Genomic DNA, 19,129 nt, shown 5'->3' with positions numbered 1-19,129 from the left:
CGAAAGAAAAAATTCCTAAAGGCAGCTAGAGAGAAGGGTCAGACCACCTAACGGGGAAGACACATCAGAACTACTGCAGACTCCTCGCCAGAAACTACAAGCCAGAAGGGACTGGAGTTCCATCTTCAACATTCTCAAAGATAAGCAATTCCAGCCAAGAATTTCTACCCTGCCAAGTGAAGCTTCATCAGTGATGGAGAATTAAAATCCTTCCCAGACATCTAATCCCTAAGAGAATATGCTGCCTCCAGACCAGCCCCTCAGGAGATGCTTAAGAAAGTTTTGAGCACAGAAATGAAAGAACCGTTCCACCCATTGCAAAAGCAGCACAGGTTACCATGGAGGAACACACAAGGGTGAAGTAATTAATCATATGCCAAGATAGTGAAAGAACCACGTGAGATGTTTCAGATGTGGAAACACCTTTGCTACCCCGTAGACTCGGTGTCAGCCCCTTGGTGAGTACTGAGAATGCTGGCTCCTCATTTTCAGTCATACTCCAACTACATCAAGAAAACATGCTGATCTCCGTATGAGCAGTACTCTGTAACCATTAAAGCTGAAGAATGAATGAGTCCCTGCAGAATGGTGGCAAGAAAGTGGGTCACCATAGTTAACTGCACTGATCACTGTGTTTACATACTGGCCCCTGGTAGACAAGTTTCTTAAATCAGACACAGACTTTACAACATTTTTAGACCATAAAAATAAACTACAGGAAACATTTCAGCCGTCTGTAACAGAGAGACCCATTGAACAGGAGATGATGTAGATTTCTGTATCAAGTGTCCATCAGTCCTTTTACAAGCACGGAACTTGTTGCCAGGAGTGGGAACAAGACACCATTAGCGTTAATGGAGTTATTGGCTAAGTGGTAATGAGGTTATTGATCAGACAAAAGCTCAGTATGGCCTTTTTTTCTCCATTGAAAATCTCTAAATCTGAGCATGTATATAGCATTACAATGAGAATTTCTCTTAACAAATCCTCTGCGCGACGTCCTGGTAAATCTTCTTCACAGAGTAGTTCTTAAATATACAGCTCAGATTCATAGGTCTCCTAGATATTAGTTTGCATTCTCTGGAATAATCTGGTGAAAAAGCAAGCAAGCAGGCTAAAAAGAAAAGACACAAGGCAATCCTACCCATTTCTACCTTGCATTCGTGACACTTTCTGCAGTGGATATCCATTTTTCTGGTTCCCTCACTATGTGCCTTCCTGCCCTTTAGTCCTGACTGTACCTGCCAAGACATTCTCAGGTGGGAACGGACACATGCAGGTTCCCACAATCGTTTTTAAAGCCGTCTGCCATCAATACTGCAAAGACAGAGTCAGCAGGATGCAGTGGCTTCCCCATGCAGGAGAAACATGTCTCAGGTGATACAGGTTGAAGATTGTCTGTAAAATGTGTACTTGATAACAAGGAAACAAGAAAACAGTCCATGTGTAGAGAGCAAAGATTTCAAAGAAGGAAAATACCAATGTGTCACATAAAAACAAAGTGCACACTTTATATCTCTCTGCCAAGAATGGAAGGTATAGCTCCAGGCTTGCTTGTGTGTGTGTGTGTGTGTGTGTGTGTGTGTGTGTGTGTGTGTGTGTGTGTGTGTAGTTCTGGGCATATATGTGTACATACACATATAAAACTTTTTCTGCATATCTTGATTTTTCTATGTTTGCTTGGTTCTTATTAAGCAAGAAAACCTTCCTGTCGAATAATGAAATGATTTGCAACTTTCAGCAACTGTTGCATTAAAAAATTGCTCAGGAATGCCACATGCCTAACCATTGCTCTGTTTTAGTTAGGTGAATTGTGTTGATGCTGTTAAGTATTCAACTCTGGACAGTCATGGAGAAGCCTCTTTGTCTGAACTCCCACTGAAGCCCTGAGGACTGTTCAGGCCAAGGTGGGCTGAACTCTTTGTGGTAGACAGCTGTTTTCTTCAATGCTGGTGATGGCTCTTTGCAAATGGAACAGCTGCTCTGGGCATGCAGGTCTCCATTTCTTTCAGAGCAAGACAGTGAGTTAGTGTGACTTGTCACAACTATTGCTACCCTAGCTTCAGCATGGGTAAGATCATGATGAAATCTAAAACAAACCACCGCCATCACCAAAACGCTAGAGGCTTTAGCAGCCTTTTACTAAGATTTGCCTTCTGGAGAGGGAAATTTTGCACTGTTTTAGAGCTTATAACTTGATAAAATAAATGTCCATTTCCACAACGCAGAGACTTTCAACCATCTTTGTTTTCCTATTTTCTACCTGCTCTTTGGTAGAGAAAATCTAACCACATATCCCCTGAGTTTAATCTCGGTACAATGGTATTTTGTAGCTGTCGTCATTACAGCTTCTGAGAATTGGCAAGTGAGTTTACAAAGGGATCTTGGATTTAGCAGGCGCTAAATAAGAAACCTCCTCTAGGAAGATGGGGAAACGAAGCTGGCAGAGAAACCTACTGCAGGACAACTTGTGAGGAAGAAGGTGACCCAAGAACCCCCTTAACTTACGCACTTCCTGTCCTTTGATGTCCCCATCTGTGAAAACGGGTATTCTCCCTTATGCCATCCTGTCCATTCTCTTACACTTGGAAGTGTGTAAAACACTATGCAGGTCAGAGATCCTTGATACGTTCCTCCTCAAGAACCACTTTTGATTTACACAGAGTTTCATGCATTTTTCACATTTGTCTGTTTTTAAGATCAATGAGAGATTCCATTAGTGGGAATGCTGGAACGTGAAACAGCAAGTTATTAATTCGAATAAAGCATGAGGTCTCATACTGAAATTCTGGGAAGAAAGAGAAGGGTTATCACTCTCTTCCCACTACCCAGATCAGATGTCACAGGGCTGCTGGCCTGGGCAAAGGTGACCAGGACTTTCTATAGGATGGTCTCTGGCCAGAAGTTCATAGTTTTTGGTCATAATTATCTAATATTAATTGGAGACTAGAAAATATGTTGCTGCTATTTGTATAATTATCCTTTTAGCCTCCAGATAATTTTAAAGTGTAATTTGCCTATGGCTGATTCTTTAGTTTTAGTCTCTATGTAACATGGAAGTTGATCCTAGTTTTATCCTTTGGAAAAGCCAAGACAAAACCATAACATTGATTTTTTTCTTCTGTTAGAAAATATATACATATATATGTATGAACCAACAATATTCCAGGCCTAGATAACCACCCAATAAAAATGAAAATATGCATCTGCATAAAGACTTGTATACAAATGTCTATAGCAGCATTATTTATAAGAGTCAAGCACTGGAAATAATATAAATATCCAACAAATGGTGAATAGAGTAAATGTGGTATTTTTTCCATAGGCTGGAATACCACTTAGTAGTAAAAAAAAAAAAGAACTAAATATGGATACACACCACAACATCATAAACCTAAAAAAACCATACTAAGGAAAAGAAGCCATACTCAAAAATTCACATTGTATGGCTCCACTCGTCTTAAATTTCTGGTAGAGGCAAAAATTGAGACAGAAAGATTGGTTACCTGGGGCTAAAAGTGGGCCTCAGGTTGGCACTCAGAAACTTTTCTGGGTGACAAATATGTTTTAAAACTAGGTTGCACAACTATATACATTTACTAAAAGTCATCGAACTGTACACTCACAAAAGATAAAATGTATGGTCTGTAAGTTACATGTCAAATAAACTGAAAAACAGAGACTAATTTTTTAAGAAAATCTATCACCTCCAGTCATTAAGATAGTATTCCTTAAAAATAACACGGATTTTTTGATAATTGAATTCACAGATATTGAGATGACTTATTGACTTTAGGAATTCATTTTGGCATACTAGTTTAAGTCAATCATGACAAAACTTAGGTAGCAAAAGAATAGCATCATTCAGAATCCTGTCGGACAGGAGTCTGCCCAGAGGAGAGGGAGCCGAAGGGTGTGGCAGGTGCTACAAAGCTCCCGAGAAAGCAGTAAAGTCCGAGGTGGCAGAAAGCCAGAGTCCTGAAAAAGTAGCTTAGGCTGGACCTACCTTCTGTAACTCAGCTGTGGAGTCTGAGAATGAATTTTCAGGTCTGTGTTTCCAAAAAAATGCAGAATCCATAGCCCACATCAGCGTTCAAGCCACAAGAAATCTGGAGCTCAGCCACAGAGCCCATACAGTCTAGCAAGAACAGCAAGAGGGGAGTTCTTGGCTTATGGTGATCCTGTACCCAGACTCAATACATTCTGATCTGTTCTTTTCTGCTATTAAGAAATGAATAGTGCTTAAAAATCATCACACAAAATTAAAGATGTGTGCATATACGAGAAGAGACCCCCCCCAAAAAAACCACAGAATTTATTTATAAAAAATTGTGAATTTATTTATAAAACATTGTTACATGTTTAACCTCAGTCACCTTCAAAGTACTTTCCATTTGATGCAATACACCTATCAAGATTTTTTTTCACGAGGAGACACCCCTTATCCACAAGGGTGCCTGAATGAAACATATTTGTATACCTAACCCTTAACTGCACCCCACAATATCAAAATAAAAAATATTGATAAAAAAGATGTTTTTTTCCACTGCTCAAAACAGTTTTTTGAACCTGTCAATTTTGATGTCTTTGAGTGAGTGCTTCTACTGTTTTTTGTTTCACCTCTTCCACACAGGCAAAACATTTCCTTTTGAGGACTTTTTTCGTCTAAGAAAACAAAAAAGAGTTGCCGGTGAGATCGGGTCCATAGGGAGGTGGGACACGAAGATCATGCCTTTGGCGTCAAAAAATGCTGAACACTCAGTGTGGTGTGGGCAGGTGTGCTCTTAAATCACCCATCATGAAATGGGCAAACAAGTCGAAAGAACCTCCAAAAGAAAAATTGACTGAAGCTGAATGCAGCCTCTCACAACAACGTTAGGTGGTACACTGGAGCCAATGGGTTCCTAAAATACTGACCTAGTGGGGGAAACCTATACTACATGGGCCCTCCAAAAAATAATTCCAGGTTTTTTTGGTCCCTCTTGTATTTCCGATTTCAATCTTAATGCCAAGATACATAGTATGGCTTTACATAGGATTAGTGTTATACTTGAACATTAACCAAACGTCATGGGTATTCAGGAAAACATCAAATATTAAATAGCTGAGAAATAAAATGCATAAATACTAATCTAACCTGAGCATTTTTGCTATTGCAACATGCTTGATGAAGTGGTTTCAACAGCACAAAAAGGATTAGGACATGTGTGCTTCCAGTCTACTTGGAATACATGGATCTCATTCCAGGAGTCTTCTGATAAAAATTGGTCTAGGATAGCAGGAGAGGATTCACTTTCTTGGTTGTTAATTTGGTACACTCTTTTCTATGCTAATCTTTACTTTCAATCTTGGGCATTAACTGAATATTTTAGATTGACACTCTTTATGTAAATGTTCATGAAAACTGAGGGTTTGTAGGCAATTGTGCTATTCTGTTTCTGAAAAATGCAGGGTCCAGAGCCCATCCACTTATTCATGTAGGGTTATAGGTACTAATTCTGAATTTAGAAAATACAACTAATGTATTGATGCAGAAACCCAAGGGTCTGTGAGCCAGATGCTCCAAATCTATTTCTTACGGAGGGATCTAGGAGGAAGGCAAAAGGAATGCTCTTTTCCTTAGCACTCAAATTCTCAGTGAGTTTTCTATGAAGACCTCAAATCCATGCTTATTGAGGAATATTTTCACCCAGCCTCAAAGCACTACTTCTAACGTATACATGCAGCCAAATTTTATTACCAGGAACTGTGTCAGGATGGGCAGCCATATTTTCTTCCACCTGCTTATACTTGGCTCACTCAGGCCCAGCTTGGAGGCAGACACAGCTGTTTCTTCCTTTAAAGCCTCTGGGTCTAGAGAAGGTCATCTGGGCCTCCAGGTCTTGAGGTGAAACAGAGCCAGTTGGACTGGTTCAAGATGAGATTCCCAAGCCCTTAGGTCAGTGGAGTCTGACATTAGTTGAGCTGTCCAGTGTTCATAGATTAGCTTTGGTATCATATATAAAGGGCTCTAAAATATATCTTACTTCAAGCTGCTGTAATAGACGAATGAAAGTACAAATTGCTATTGTTCTTTTACATCTGGCCCTTTTCTAAGGAAAAAGGCAAGAGATGGCCAAAAAGAAGAGAATACACGTTTAGAAATTGGAAACCACAGGGGGGAGGATGTTCTTTTATTTGGCATCCTCATCCTCAAATTATAGGGTAAGAAGGGCAGGAATTAAAAGAGCTGTTCATGAGCTTTTGGGATGGGGTAGAGACGGAAGCAGCTTCAGTTTATAGCTGACTCTCCAGTCCAATGCTGGCAACATAGGACGGGGAAGGAAGATCCAGCGGTTCACAGCTGGAGAGGAATTTTGCCTCAGGATAAATTGTATCTTAAGTCTCATCCGTATCAAACTTAGATGATATTAGGTAAGACTATGGACGTTAGAGGTGATGGTGGAATGAGTTAAAAGTTTTGGGACTACTGGGATGAAATTATGTACTTTGCATGTGAAAAAGACATGGATTTTGAGGGGCCAGGGTTGGAATGCTATGAACTGAATGTTTTCCTTTTCCCAAAATTCAGATGTTGAAGCACTAACACACAACATGATAGTATTTTGAGGCAACACTTTTGGGGGGTCATTAGGTTCAGATGAGGTCATGAGATTAGTGCACCCATGATGGGATTAGTGGCCTTATGAGAACAGAATAGAGGTCTCTTGCTCTTTCTGGCATGTAAAAAAAAAAAAAATGAGAAGGAGGTGGTCTTCAAGCCAGTAAGGGAGTTCTCACCAGGAACTGAATCTGCCCTCACCTTGATTTTGGACTTCTGGCCTCCAGACCTCAAGAAATAAATTTCTATTGTTTAAGTCACTCATGGTATTTAGTATGATAGCCCTAGTAGAGTAATACCCACGGTCTTGGTGGAAGAAGGAAGGGGAATGCACAGCAGGGACTGGAGGAGAGCAGGGAATGTGAGGAGATAGATCCATTTAAAAATGCTCTCTACTAATAGATAACTGACCTAATATGCTCTCTACTAATAGATAACTGTTCCTTGAAGGATGAGTATGAGTAAGGATTATTTAATCCAATATTCTGTTGGCAACTGCAGCAAGCCCTCAGGACTTGCAAAAGAATGATGCCCTAGTTATCCACCTTGACATGAACATTAGAGGTGTGGTAAGGTCTGCTTTTCCTGGAAACAACTTACCTCTGCAATCCATCCAGATTGTGTGCTGTAGGAAAAGGAGAAGTGGATTGAAATGAAAGAATAAAGGTTGTCTTGGTTCTGCGACTCTCTTGTGTACAATCTTTGTATTTAAGGTGGGTTTGTTGTAGAAAATATAGTTTTATTTTTAATTCACTCAGAAAAGTTGTCTTTTATTTGGTGTATTTAGACTATTCACCTTTAAAGTTGTTATTCATATAGCTGGAATAATATGTTAAAATTATTTTCTATTCATTGTACTAGTTATTTGTTTCTTTTTGTTTTTTCTTCCTTATCTGTTTACTTATAATTAAAACCTTCTCTGGTTTTAATTGAGCATTAAATATTATTCTATTTTATTTACTCTTACCATATCAATTGCACTCTCTTTTTAAATTGTTTGGTGTTTTGCCCTCAAGTCTTCCATATACATTCACAACTAATCTAAATTCACCTTCAGGTAACCCAATACTGCTTCATGTGTAGTGTAAGTACCTTATAATGAAACATTTCTAAGAATTCCTTTCCATCCTGACATTGCTGTTATTCATTTTAATTATCCATATGCTATAATCATCCAACACATTGTTACCATTTTTACTTTAAATGAGCAGTTATCCACTAGATCAATTAAGAATAAAAAAATAGAGCCGGGCTCAGTGGCTCAGCCTGTCATCCCGCGCCTTTGGGAGGCTGAGGTGAGTGGATTGCCTGAGCCCGCGGGTTCGAGACCCGCCTGGGCAACTTGGCGAGACCTCATCTCTACAATAAATCAAAAAATCAGCCGGGCGTGGTAGCGCATGCCTGTAATTCCAGTTACTCGGAAGGCTGAGGCGGAAGGACCGCCGGAGCCCTGCTGGTCGAGGCTGCGGTGGCTGGAAGCGGCCACTGCACTCCAGTCTGGGCGACAGAGTGAGACTCCAACTCAAAAAGCAAACAAAAAAAAAAACCCAACAAAAATCATTTTATTTTGTCTTCATTTATTCCTTCTCTGACAGTCCTTTTTTCTTTTTTAATGTAGGACTGAGTTTCTGACCTATATCATTTTTCTTCTTCCTGTAGAATTCCTTTTGAAATTTCTTGCAAGGCAGGCAGTTAAAAATGAATTCCTTTAGTTTTTGTTTGCCTGAGAAAGTTTTTACCTCTTTGATTTTAAAGAATACTTTCACTGGGCATTGAATCCTAGGTTAGTGGGTTTTTTTCCTTCCAACACTGTAAATATTTCACTCAACTCTCTTCATGTTTGCATGGTGAAAAGTCTGGTGATAAATCTGATGTGATTCTTATCCTTGCTCCACTACAGGCAAGATGTTTTATTCCTCTGCTTTTCTTCAAGATCTTCTTTTTGTCTTTGGTTTTCTACAGTGTGAATACAATATACCCAGGTGTCGATTTAGGGTTATTTTTTCTGCTTGGTAACCTCTGAGATTCCTGGATCTGTGATTTGGTGTCTGTCATTAATTTTAGAAAAACCTCATATATTATCACTTCAAACATCTTCTTCTGTCCCATTTTCTCTTTCTTCTCTGGTATTCCAGTTTTGCGTATGTCACACCTTTTGAAATGGTCCCACAATTTTTGGATGGTCTCTTTTTAAAAATTATCCTTTTCTCTCTTTGCATTTTAGTTAGAAAAGTTTCTATTGCCATATCTTTATTGATTATTTTGTTGTCTGTGTCCAGTCTACTGACAGTTCCATAAAGGACATTCTTATGTTGTGTATTTTTAGCATTTCCTTTTGATTTTTCTTAGAGTTTCCATCTCTCTACTTACATTACCCATCTATTATTTCATAATGTTTACTTTTCCATTAGAGCCATTAACATATGAATCAGTTGTTTTAAATCCCGTCTGATAATTCCAACATTTGTACTACAGTTGAATCTGGTTCTTCACACTATGTTTTTTCTTGTAGTATGCCTTGAAATTTTTTTTTTTTTTCTAAAATCAATACACAGTGTCTCAGACAATAGCAACTTAGGTAAAAGGCCTTTAGTGTGAGGATTTTTGTTAATCTAGTTAGGAGTTGGGCTGGGTTTAATGTTTGCCATAGCTATAGGTGCCACAGGGCTCAAAATTCCTCTAGTGTACTTGTCTCTTTTGTTGTCTATAGGTTTTCCTAAAAACATATGCTTAAGTAGAGGCTGCACCTTATAACCCATTGTTATTATACTGGATTCCTGTTGATGTAGTGGCAAGGTATGGGAGATTTATGATTAAATCTGTCTTTTAGTGGACCTATGTTTCTGGGCTATGACCTTCATGAGTGTTTATTTTTCACCCCTGAGGTGAGACAGGAAGGCTAGAGGGTGCTGGGATTGGATGAGTATCCTTCTTCTAGGTGGGATAAAGCTCTGGTATTTTCCCCTAAGATGCCTTTGTTATGGAGAATGCCCTGGATGTATTTCAAAATGGTTACCTTTGTTCTCCACCATCCAGAACTAGGAGGGGAATATTTCCTGACTCTTCACCATGAAAAACTGGTGGGGTTTCTGGAGTTATACCCATGAAAGTATAGGGTTGATCTATCCAAGGACATTTACCCCTGCCTTGCAGGATTTCTTAACTGTTATAGACCAGAGACCACTGCTGTGTTTCTATCCTTGCCTTTGCTGAGTAGGAGTTTTTATTGTGGTGTGTATGCTGGAGTGAGGGTGGGAAAAAAAGAAAACTTGTCTTTTATTTTATAGGCTTTCAGATCATCAGGGCCCACATTTAGATCTAATGGAGAAAACTAAGCATCAAAGAGATCCTTGACTTTGAGGATGATGGGATTCTGAGTCCTTAAATCACCACACAGAGGAAAACTACTCACTGACCAGGAACACCACATTAAACTTGTTGTTAGTGTTTATTCTAAGTTTTCTCATCAATTCCATGTTTTGTTTTCACTCCCTCCTCCCTCTCCTCTTTCTTTCTTCCTGGTTAATTTTATAGAAACAAGGTCTCACCATGTTGCCCAGGTTGGTCTTGAACACCTGGGCTCAAGCAATCCTCTTGTCTTGTCCTCCCAAAGTGCTGAAGTTACAGGCATGAGCCACTGTGCCCAACCTGTTTGTTTCTTTAAAGTGTAACATTTCAAGATGAGCTAATAAATTTCAAGGCATGATATGTTTTCTTCTAGTTGTCCTAGATTTTTTCTTTCTCAAATTTCGAAGGATAATCCATTGTTTAAGCATTTCAAAATTTGTTAAACATAGTTCCCCTTTTTAAGTCTATTCATAACTGTCTGGATTTGATCATGTCTCCTTTCAGTTTTTAACTAAGTCATTATTTTCGTCTGTTTTCATATGAATACACTCAAATACAGGGGGTGCCAAAAAATGTATACACATTTTAAGAGATGGGCCACTAGCTTTAAGGCTGAGGAGGAAGGAAGTGGATTTTGGAGAGGCCCTCAGTGGGGGTTGAGGGGCTGCACCATCCCAGGGGGCTGGCAGGGATCAGCATGGGGTCAAGGGCCGCCATGGACATACTGTGAGATGTCCAGGAGAGACTCTAGCAGCAATCTCTACTAATTTGGCAAAATAGGAAATTGACCCAAATGACAAAGGTGGGGGGGGGCAGGCAACACCAGAACACCCATATGGCCGATCTTTGGTTTCTGAGAGAAAATGCTACTTTAATTGGGACTAACTTTAAGACCTTAAATTCACATACATCATCCAACAGTGTTACACTTCAAACAGGAAAGAAGTAACCAACCAGCCCATTAGGAATGGAATTTGCATAAGACTTTGCTACCTTTTACAGGAAAACAACTCACATGTAGCACCCTCAGCACGTCAGTGTCGGAAGGGCAGAGCCCCGCCTCCCTCCCGCGGTCCCACAGGGCTGCTTGTGTGCGCGTGCGCATGCGCAGCCAGGTGCACCATCCCAGAGCCTTGCAGTGCTACGCGTATCAGATTTGGCACATATTTTGAATTTTATTTTACTTTCACATTTACAAATTCAGGAGACCATGTTGAGAACAAGAAGGTTAAGGCCACCTTTAAGGAAACCCCGGCTCCCACGGCCCCTAGCTCAGCGGAATGGCACAGACACATGTCAGGAAACGGTCCTTGTCCCGGCACCTCTCAGCGGCTCTGGCTGTGCAAAGGTATCTGAAACGGTTGCTGTGGCTTGCTCACCTCGGTGCCTGGAGGCCACCTTGCCTGGATTTTATTGCTGGTGAACTTGGTTACCCACCTTCTAGCCACAGAGTCGAGGACAGTGGCTTTATTAGAAATGGGCCAGTGTTGCACATCTTGCTGAGATGAAAGGAAGTTGAAATGTGTAAACTGCACTGGATTCTGCAATGCTGGCATGTTGGCCCTGCTAGTCTTTGGTCCCAGGGGAGGTACCTGGAGGAAACAGGTGGAGACCCCCTGCTGCCCATCCAGGTGGGACAAGTCAGGACAGATGTGCCCAAATCCACAGCAGCCCAAGCTCCAAGGCCCAACCAGTTCTCTTTCCCATGCTAGGTTTCTTTTAAGACACCCAGACATTCCCCTTCTCAGGTAGAAGAACCTACTCTCCCTGCACTTTCCATATATGTGTCTCCTGTGCTGAATGAGTTAAGCACTTGGCAGACACAGGTCCAAAAACATGGACCAGCATCACAAAGGGATGGGTTCTGAAAAGAAGGGTCACTAGAAATCATCCTCTGGCCACCTCTGATGTCACAGGAACAAAAACATTCACAGAAAGAACGGTTTGCCTCCACGGTCATAGCAGCGCCAAGAGGAAAGCCAGAGATGTCTTTTTTCTTCTCAGTGTTGATGCTGCATAAGCCTCTTGCTTATCTATCCCTCTTGAAAGCGCTATTACTGTGATCCACCCGTGACAGGCAAGACCACCCCTGACCTGCCAGGACAGCCTTGGGTGCTCCCCTTTCTCTGACAACTGAGAAAGGACCCCTAACATCGTGTGATATCTCCTCTCTGTCAGACTGCCAGCGTTCAGTCTTTTCTCCCCTCTGAGAAGAGCAAAGGTCGGTGGCATTCAACAACATAGACAAGGGTATGGGGTGGAGGCCCTGGAGCAGCTTAATATCCAAACTAAGTTGCAACAGTTGGGGCCCAGCATCACAGGCCCATGGGAGACTTGGGGAGTCCTAAAAGTTGGGGTGTGGTGGAGGACGTGTAATTTCTGTGCTCAGATTTCCACCTGGTTAGCCCCTGGCCTAACAAAGACATCTGAATTCACAGGACCTATGCATTAGTTTAGCAAAAAATCTGGTTTCTGATATCCAAAGAGCTTAAAGTCCCCTTCAAAACGTGCATACAGGCGTCGGATGTCCCGTTTGCTGACGCCCAGAAAATAGTGCTCCACCTTGGTTCTGTTATACACGGTAATGCCCGGAGGAATGGTCGGGTATGACACCAGGTGGTCTATGCCTGCTTCTCTTAAGATGTACGGGGCGTCATCCTCCAGGGTCTCGTGGTGTCCAATCACACTGTACATTATCTCGCAGGGTGCACAGAGCTCGACATACGTCACCCAGTGAATGATGTGGTCCCCGAACTGAAGATCTAACCACCTGTGGTTCGGGTCACCCAGGTAGCGCACGAAATCTTCGAATTGAATCCCCCGGGTCTCCGTCCGATTCCTCCTGTATTTTCTGATGATGCCAGGAGCAATCTCATGCCTATACCAGGGTTCAAACCGGGGGTTGTGAACAAACTTATCCTTAAATGCAGAAATAAGTCTTTCGAAGGGATCTCTTACAATAAAAAACTTGAAGTATGTCCTCAATCTGAGGAAGAAATGAAAACAAACAAGAGGTTAACTTGATGCCACAGGAGAAACCAGCTGAGAGGTTGGGGAGTGTAAAGAATAAAGGAGAAGCACCCACCCTCTGTCGATCCCTCCCCGGGGCCAGACCCCGCCATGAGTACATTCCACACATTTCGTACTTATTCTAACCCAAGATTCTATGAATTAATCCTAATATCAACCCATTTACGGGAGAGGAAATGGAGCCTGGAAAAATCTTTCCATCCAAGGCCACAGGACTCATTCTAGAGGGTCTCTGTGATGACATCTCTCTAGTCTATGTTTTGTTTTATTTAAATACTTCTGAACTTCAAGAATGCATCAAGTTTTGTTCCTGAGCGGAAAACGGAAAGGGCAGGAACTCAGAGAGTCAAGAGTAGCCAAGGCCACAGAAAGTTACTGTAAGGGCGTATCTTCAAAAATATCTAGCGGAAGGGAAAAATAAGAGGGACGAGGGGTATTGGAAGATGGAGGGCAGCTTCACCCTCCAGCAGGCCGGACGGTGGCCCATGCGAGTGGCCAGGGGGGCAGCAGCAGGGCAGTGGTCTTGGCAAGGAGGGCTGGCAGTAGTGACAATGATAAGGGTGACAATGACGACATCCCTGCATGACAGTATGCTCACAGCATGCCAGAAACCACTTTCCAAGCTTCGTGTGTCCTACGGAATCTCACAAAAGCCCCAAAAGGTAAGTGCTTAGGGCAATAGAGAGCATGGCAGGATTCACCCAGAAGAATCTTTGGCAAGGGTTTGTAGGGTTGGGAAGACTGAATCAGCCAGGGTTAGACGCCACACAAGGCAGGCAGCTGCAGTGCAAGGGAGGGCAAAGTCCAGCTGGCAACCTGACACGGAGTTGGTGTGTCTGCATTACTTCTTTAAACTTTGCTTAACAGGGTCATCTGATAGTAAATATAGGAGAATGTTTCCATTTATTAGTGAAGACTCCATTCTGGCTGTGATTGGGGGTCTGTCTGTCTGTCTGCCCTGCCTGAGCTGGGTCCAGCTCATACCACCCCTCTGGGCATGGCTCCAGGAACAGCTCCTGTGGCAGTAGCCACTGATGCCTCTGGGAAAATGAAACATTAGGTAGGGTCTTCACTGCAGCCCAGATCCCTTTCTTATAAAGAAAAGATCATATCCAGCAAGATTCCATAAAATATAACAATACCAAAGCAGGACAAAGTCGACCACTTATTCCTATTAATAAAATTATGAGGCCGGGTTCGGTGGCTCAGCCTGTAATCCCAGCCCTTTGGGAGGCCAAGGTGAGTGGATTGCCTGAGCATGTGGGTTCAAGATCAGCCCGGACAACCTGTCTCTACAATAAATAAAAAAAACTAGCCAGGCATGGTAATGCGTGCCTGTAATTCTGGCTACTTGGAAGGCTGAGGTGGAAGGATCGCCTAAGCCCAGCAGGTCGACACTGGGGTGGCCCTGAGTGTGCCAATGCACTCCAGCCTGGGTGACAGAGTGAGACTCCAACTCAAAAAAACACAAAAATGCAACCTTCATGTTAATGGACTGCATGAAAGCAAGGCTGGAGCAGACGTTTGGAAATTCTCATAAGGATGTGCGAGTTTAAACGTGCTAGGTGCTGGGTATGGCCCAGCTGCCTCTCATCAGCACAAACTCACAGCCCTCCCGGCCCGTGGAGCAGCTTGGAATATACAGTAAGTACAGAACTGGTCCTAGAGTTTTTCCAAATTTCTTCTCGGGTTTTCAAAATCTCCCCTCCCCTACGAGGAGCCTGCTCTTACCGCCTCTGAATTTCTGCGTCACTGAATGAAGAGAGGCGAGGGAGGCCGTTCTTCTCGTGGTCGTGTACCACATTCTCAGGGATCTCCTCGATGGAAGGGAATGCACCTGGGAATAAAGAGAAGGTATGTTGGCTGCCTGGGCACGATCCTTGGGGAGCCCCTCCATCTCTTACACCTCAGGCCCCCTGCACGCACCACAAGCTCACCCCCAGTATCCAGCTTTAGGTATTTGAATTCCAACTGCTTCTGCTGGCAGGATGAGAGTGAAGAAAAGCTTTTGGGAATCCATAAGCCAACTAGAGGAAACGGGTGATTTCAGGGAGGGACAGAGAGGGAACAAGGGTAGAAATACTGGCGGTGCCTAGCCCTGGCAAGACACCCAATTGGGCTAAATCTGCCATGAGAGGAAGATCGCTGCATGCAAACAGAATCCCTAAAATCAGCAAGACATATTCTACCCTGAGACTGAGGGAAATGCCAGAGGAACGGGACTACAAAGCACAGTCCTAATGCAGCTGGCCCGGTCCACAGGCTGACTTTGCTCAGCACCACAAGCCTCCAGTCCACGGCCATTCTTAGGCGCCCTCATAGCATTTCAGGCTGGCGAGGGGCAAAGACTTTGGGTGCTGAAAAAAATCTGGCTCAAGTGTGAGAACTGTGATGATTCAAGACAGGAGTCAAAGGAGGACAAAGTGTGTCTGAGGAGAAAGCAGGGTAGTGTCAACAGCCAGGGTCTGTCATCAGGGCCCAGAGCCAGGTTCAGGCTGCTCAAGGGAACCTGGGCAGGGGCCATCCTGTGGCTCTTTTCTCAACACTGACAAATGGAAATGCACTGTCATGATGCTGATTTCAGCAAATCCCCTGCAAGCTTTAACATCCACCTTTGTTTTAATCCTGTCATGTTAGCATCAGAGTCCTGGGGAATAATCTGTCTTGGGCCATCTAAGCAGTAGACACAGCCTTGTCTGTTTTATTCAATCCTCCCTTGAACATCTAAGCCCCAGTCCAGAACTCTGTGCTATGAGCTGTGGATGGCTGCAAAATGGGCAAGAAAGGCATCAGCTCTAAAGGGAATGACAGACGAACCAGCTCTGTGGATCTGCACCTGGGTCTGCTCACATCCCTGTCCTTGTCCAGGTGCATCTGTGGAGCCACCGAGACTGTCTGCTTCTTTGTTATATGACCTGGCAAGCCCACTCCTGTTTTTATTCTACTCCTGTAAATGGGTGTTTACTTCTTTAGGACATGATGTTTCACAATGCAGTGGCTGATTTGTGAGTCTTTTTGTAAATTCCTCGTTTTCAATTTAATTTGCAACCTCGTTCTCCAAGTTCAAAAATCCAACACGCTATCAGGCCACTCCAGAAGCACGTTAATTATACACCGATGACCAGAAGATGAGGCTCTATCGCCCTTCTCTCCCTCAACCGACCTGTGCAAAAGCCAGATGGTGGCCAACAATGACCACCGGCTGAGGGCAGCACCAGGAGCGGTGCACAGGGGGATGTGGCACCCAGGGCCACTGCCCCTGGCAACCCAAGATCTGATGCTTCCTGAGACAGGAGTCCCACTGTTGTCTACTGGAACTAAATTCCTTTTGAAGTTGAATTTAGTAGACAGAGCCCATAATTATCTTGGATCAGTTCAGACTAATTGGAATTTAAACAAACATGGTGTCTGAAGAATGACTAACCCAAACTGTAGACTGTGCGGTCACTTTCTGATGATCTAATTTGTTCCCCAGCAAACATCAGATTTCCTGAAGCAAGCTGACTAAATCCTCCAAATTTAGATGTTCAACGTAAAATGGGGTACAATTTCTTTCTACCCACTGGCATAGAACACTTGGTCTGTAGGTGAAGAGCCCCCAGGCCCCCATGCCGGGTTTCTCCTCCCTGGCTCCAGGTCAGAGGCCCCTCTCACTGCAGATGGGTCCAACTGTGCAGGCCACTTCCTGGAGGCTCAGTGAGTCTGGGACCTTGACTCACGCAGGACAAAGCCCGTGACTATAACAATCAGCACAAGGAAGCTGTGGAGAAGAAAAGGGAACTACAGGGCTGGGCAAGCTGTCCAAAGTGGGCAGCTTCTGCTGTGAGAAGGGAGAACATCCTGACCATGCCTGTGCCCCTTTGAAAAGAATCAGAGTGACCCCACCAACTTTTAAGGTGCAACACTGATAGGAAACAACAACAGACAACTTGTCTGAATGGCTGCCAGTTCTTTCAGGAGAAACCACCCCTCCTTATCCTCTCCCACCTGGGCACGGAGACCCTTCCCCAGAGGGACATTCACTGGGGCCCACATGCACCATTTAGAACGATCAGCACTTTCTTCCACTGGGTGTTGCCCACTTTGGGAGTCTGGCAGAAAAGAATCTTGTGCTTGTCGCAGACAAATATTCGGTCCAGGACAAACTTGGAGACAGGAGTGTGCGAGAGATTCTTCAGGGCTTCATCCCTGCAGACGTTTCTGATGAGTTCCAGGCGCTCCAGATAGACCAGGGGTTGACCCAGTTGGCTGCCTGGAAACATCTTCTCCGGTGGCTGCAGGTGAGAAGGAGGCAAAAAGGGCCCAAGGGACCATCAAGAAGCAGCAGGTTAGAGCCACTCTTGCTGGCCTATCCCTGCCTCACCACCCAGGCCCCTTCCCCTCTTTCCTCGCTCCCCTTACTGCAGAAGGACAACCACTATGTAACCTCCCTGATACATTATGGATGAATCAGCAGCCCTGATACACTATGGATGAATCAGAATCAGCAGGGTGGACAGGAAGACGGGTGCAAACCTGTTCATCAAACTGTCCTTCCTGAGAGAAGACTGGCTTTAAAAAAAAAAGAAAAAAGGTGTTTGGAATCCATTGGCCAGAGGGGGGAAAAAAAGATGAAAGAGCTCAAGTTCTAAACATGTTTGAGTGCATGCTTCCCTCAGGCATTTAGACCTAAGAGAATACCTATAACATGAGAAGCCTTCCTTAAGGCAAGGTGCATTAAGGCACAATTCCAACTCCTACTGCTTTGTTAGGTGGGAGGATCATTCCTTCCTCAACTACCTGTTGAGGGTTCACTCCACTTAAGTCAGTTGCAGGGTCTGGTGGAGACCCCCAGGAAAGCCTCGGCTGAGTAAGAATGCTGAAGCACTGTGCACGTGCATGTATATGCACATGTACTGCATGTGGGTTGGAGGGGGTAGGGAAGCACACACAGAAATTCAGGGAGCCCCTGCCCTCTGGGAGCTAAAATCCCCTTGCTGTTCACATCTCCTCGTTCTCCAAGAAGCGTCCTGAGGGCACTTCTGAACAGCAAAGGCTGTTTCCCCAACCCCACTCCATGGGACCCTCTAGCTGTGGCCCTGTGTCTCAGTATTTTTAAATGTTTCTGTTGCTACTATTTCTTCCCTTAAAGCTACACATAACCTCCTCCCAAGATTTCAAGGCAGACAGTCAGTCCTTCCAACCAAATTAACTTTATTGAATGGACCAAAATGCCCTTGTTATACCTTTTAAAAAGCACCAGGCTTGCCAGGCAATACATTTATGGGTAGTTGTAACAACCTGTCCTTCCCAGGGGACTGCGTGAGTTAAAAATGGGGAGAAGGACGTAAGCCTTCCAGAGCACACTAGAAAAGGACACTGGAGATAGCAGGACAACAGAGGTTCCCGCCCCACTGCTCTGCTCCTGTTCTTCTTTCATGGATCTAACGTAACCAGACTCCCTGGCGCTCATAACCTGCATCCAGGCACGCTTCCTCCCTCGTGTGTTCAGCCGAATTTCCTGGGACTCCCCAGTGAAGGGAAGAACGTCCGGAGGATTCCTGATGGCCTACTTTTGGAGGTGAAGGCACTTGGGACATGAGAGTGAGTGGACAGCTGCAGACTTTCCCCACTGTCCCTCAGAGTAGCCTCTGCTCCACTCATGGGGCATCAACACCATCTTTACCTGCCACAGACCTTCAGAAACCAGGTATTCTCCTTGCTCTTACAAGAGCTCCGATTTAACCCCATTCCCTCAGTGACCCCACCTCTTGCTTACTCTCCCCAAAAGGGCCTCTCTCCCTCCTTTTCACTCTGTTTCAGTTTTTTTAAGCTCGAGCCTAACCCCAATCATGGAAGGCACTCACAAGCAGCACTTCAGGGGCTAGCACTACCAAACAAGTTCTCTTTAGAAATCGCAGGAAAATGCCCATCATATTCAAATTTTGCTTTACTTTGAGCACAGGAAAAAAATGTTATCTTTCCCTTGTATCTACCACCTAGCATTGTTTTCTATTTTTCCCTCTGTAACTATACAAACCAATTCAATAATAGATATTACTCTTGATTTTCAGATATTCAGCTACATCATGTACAACATGAACTTTTTTTTTTTTTTTTTTGAGTTGGAGTCTCACTCTGTCGCCCAGACTGGAGTGCAGTGGCCGCTCC

General features: G+C 43.7%; 1 protein-coding gene across 3 annotated transcripts in view; it reads right to left on the bottom strand.

Annotated features, from left to right (window-relative positions):
* Nucleotides 1-10,794: 10,794 nt before the first annotated feature.
* Nucleotides 10,795-19,129, bottom strand: part of CHST10 (carbohydrate sulfotransferase 10) — a 27,836-nt gene continuing 19,501 nt past the window's right edge. For 2 of the 3 annotated variants that reach the window (XM_008072488.1, XM_008072490.1), the window contains 3 exons: nt 17,019-17,253; nt 14,711-14,816; nt 10,795-12,935 (listed from right to left, as the gene is read on the bottom strand). In XM_008072488.1, coding sequence (XP_008070679.1) covers nt 12,398-12,935; nt 14,711-14,816; nt 17,019-17,253 — 879 coding nt within the window. In that variant the 3' untranslated portion in view covers nt 10,795-12,397. The remainder of the gene's footprint in view (nt 12,936-14,710; nt 14,817-17,018; nt 17,254-19,129) is intronic. The other variant, XM_008072489.2, reaches the window with a different exon arrangement.

Source organism: Carlito syrichta, unplaced genomic scaffold (assembly GCF_000164805.1).
Source record: "Carlito syrichta isolate Samal-C Ts95f unplaced genomic scaffold, Tarsius_syrichta-2.0.1 Scaffold315265, whole genome shotgun sequence".
Lineage (NCBI taxonomy): Eukaryota > Metazoa > Chordata > Mammalia > Primates > Tarsiidae > Carlito > Carlito syrichta.
Note: the sequence above shows the minus strand (reverse complement) of the source record. Positions and strands in the feature narration are given on the sequence as shown.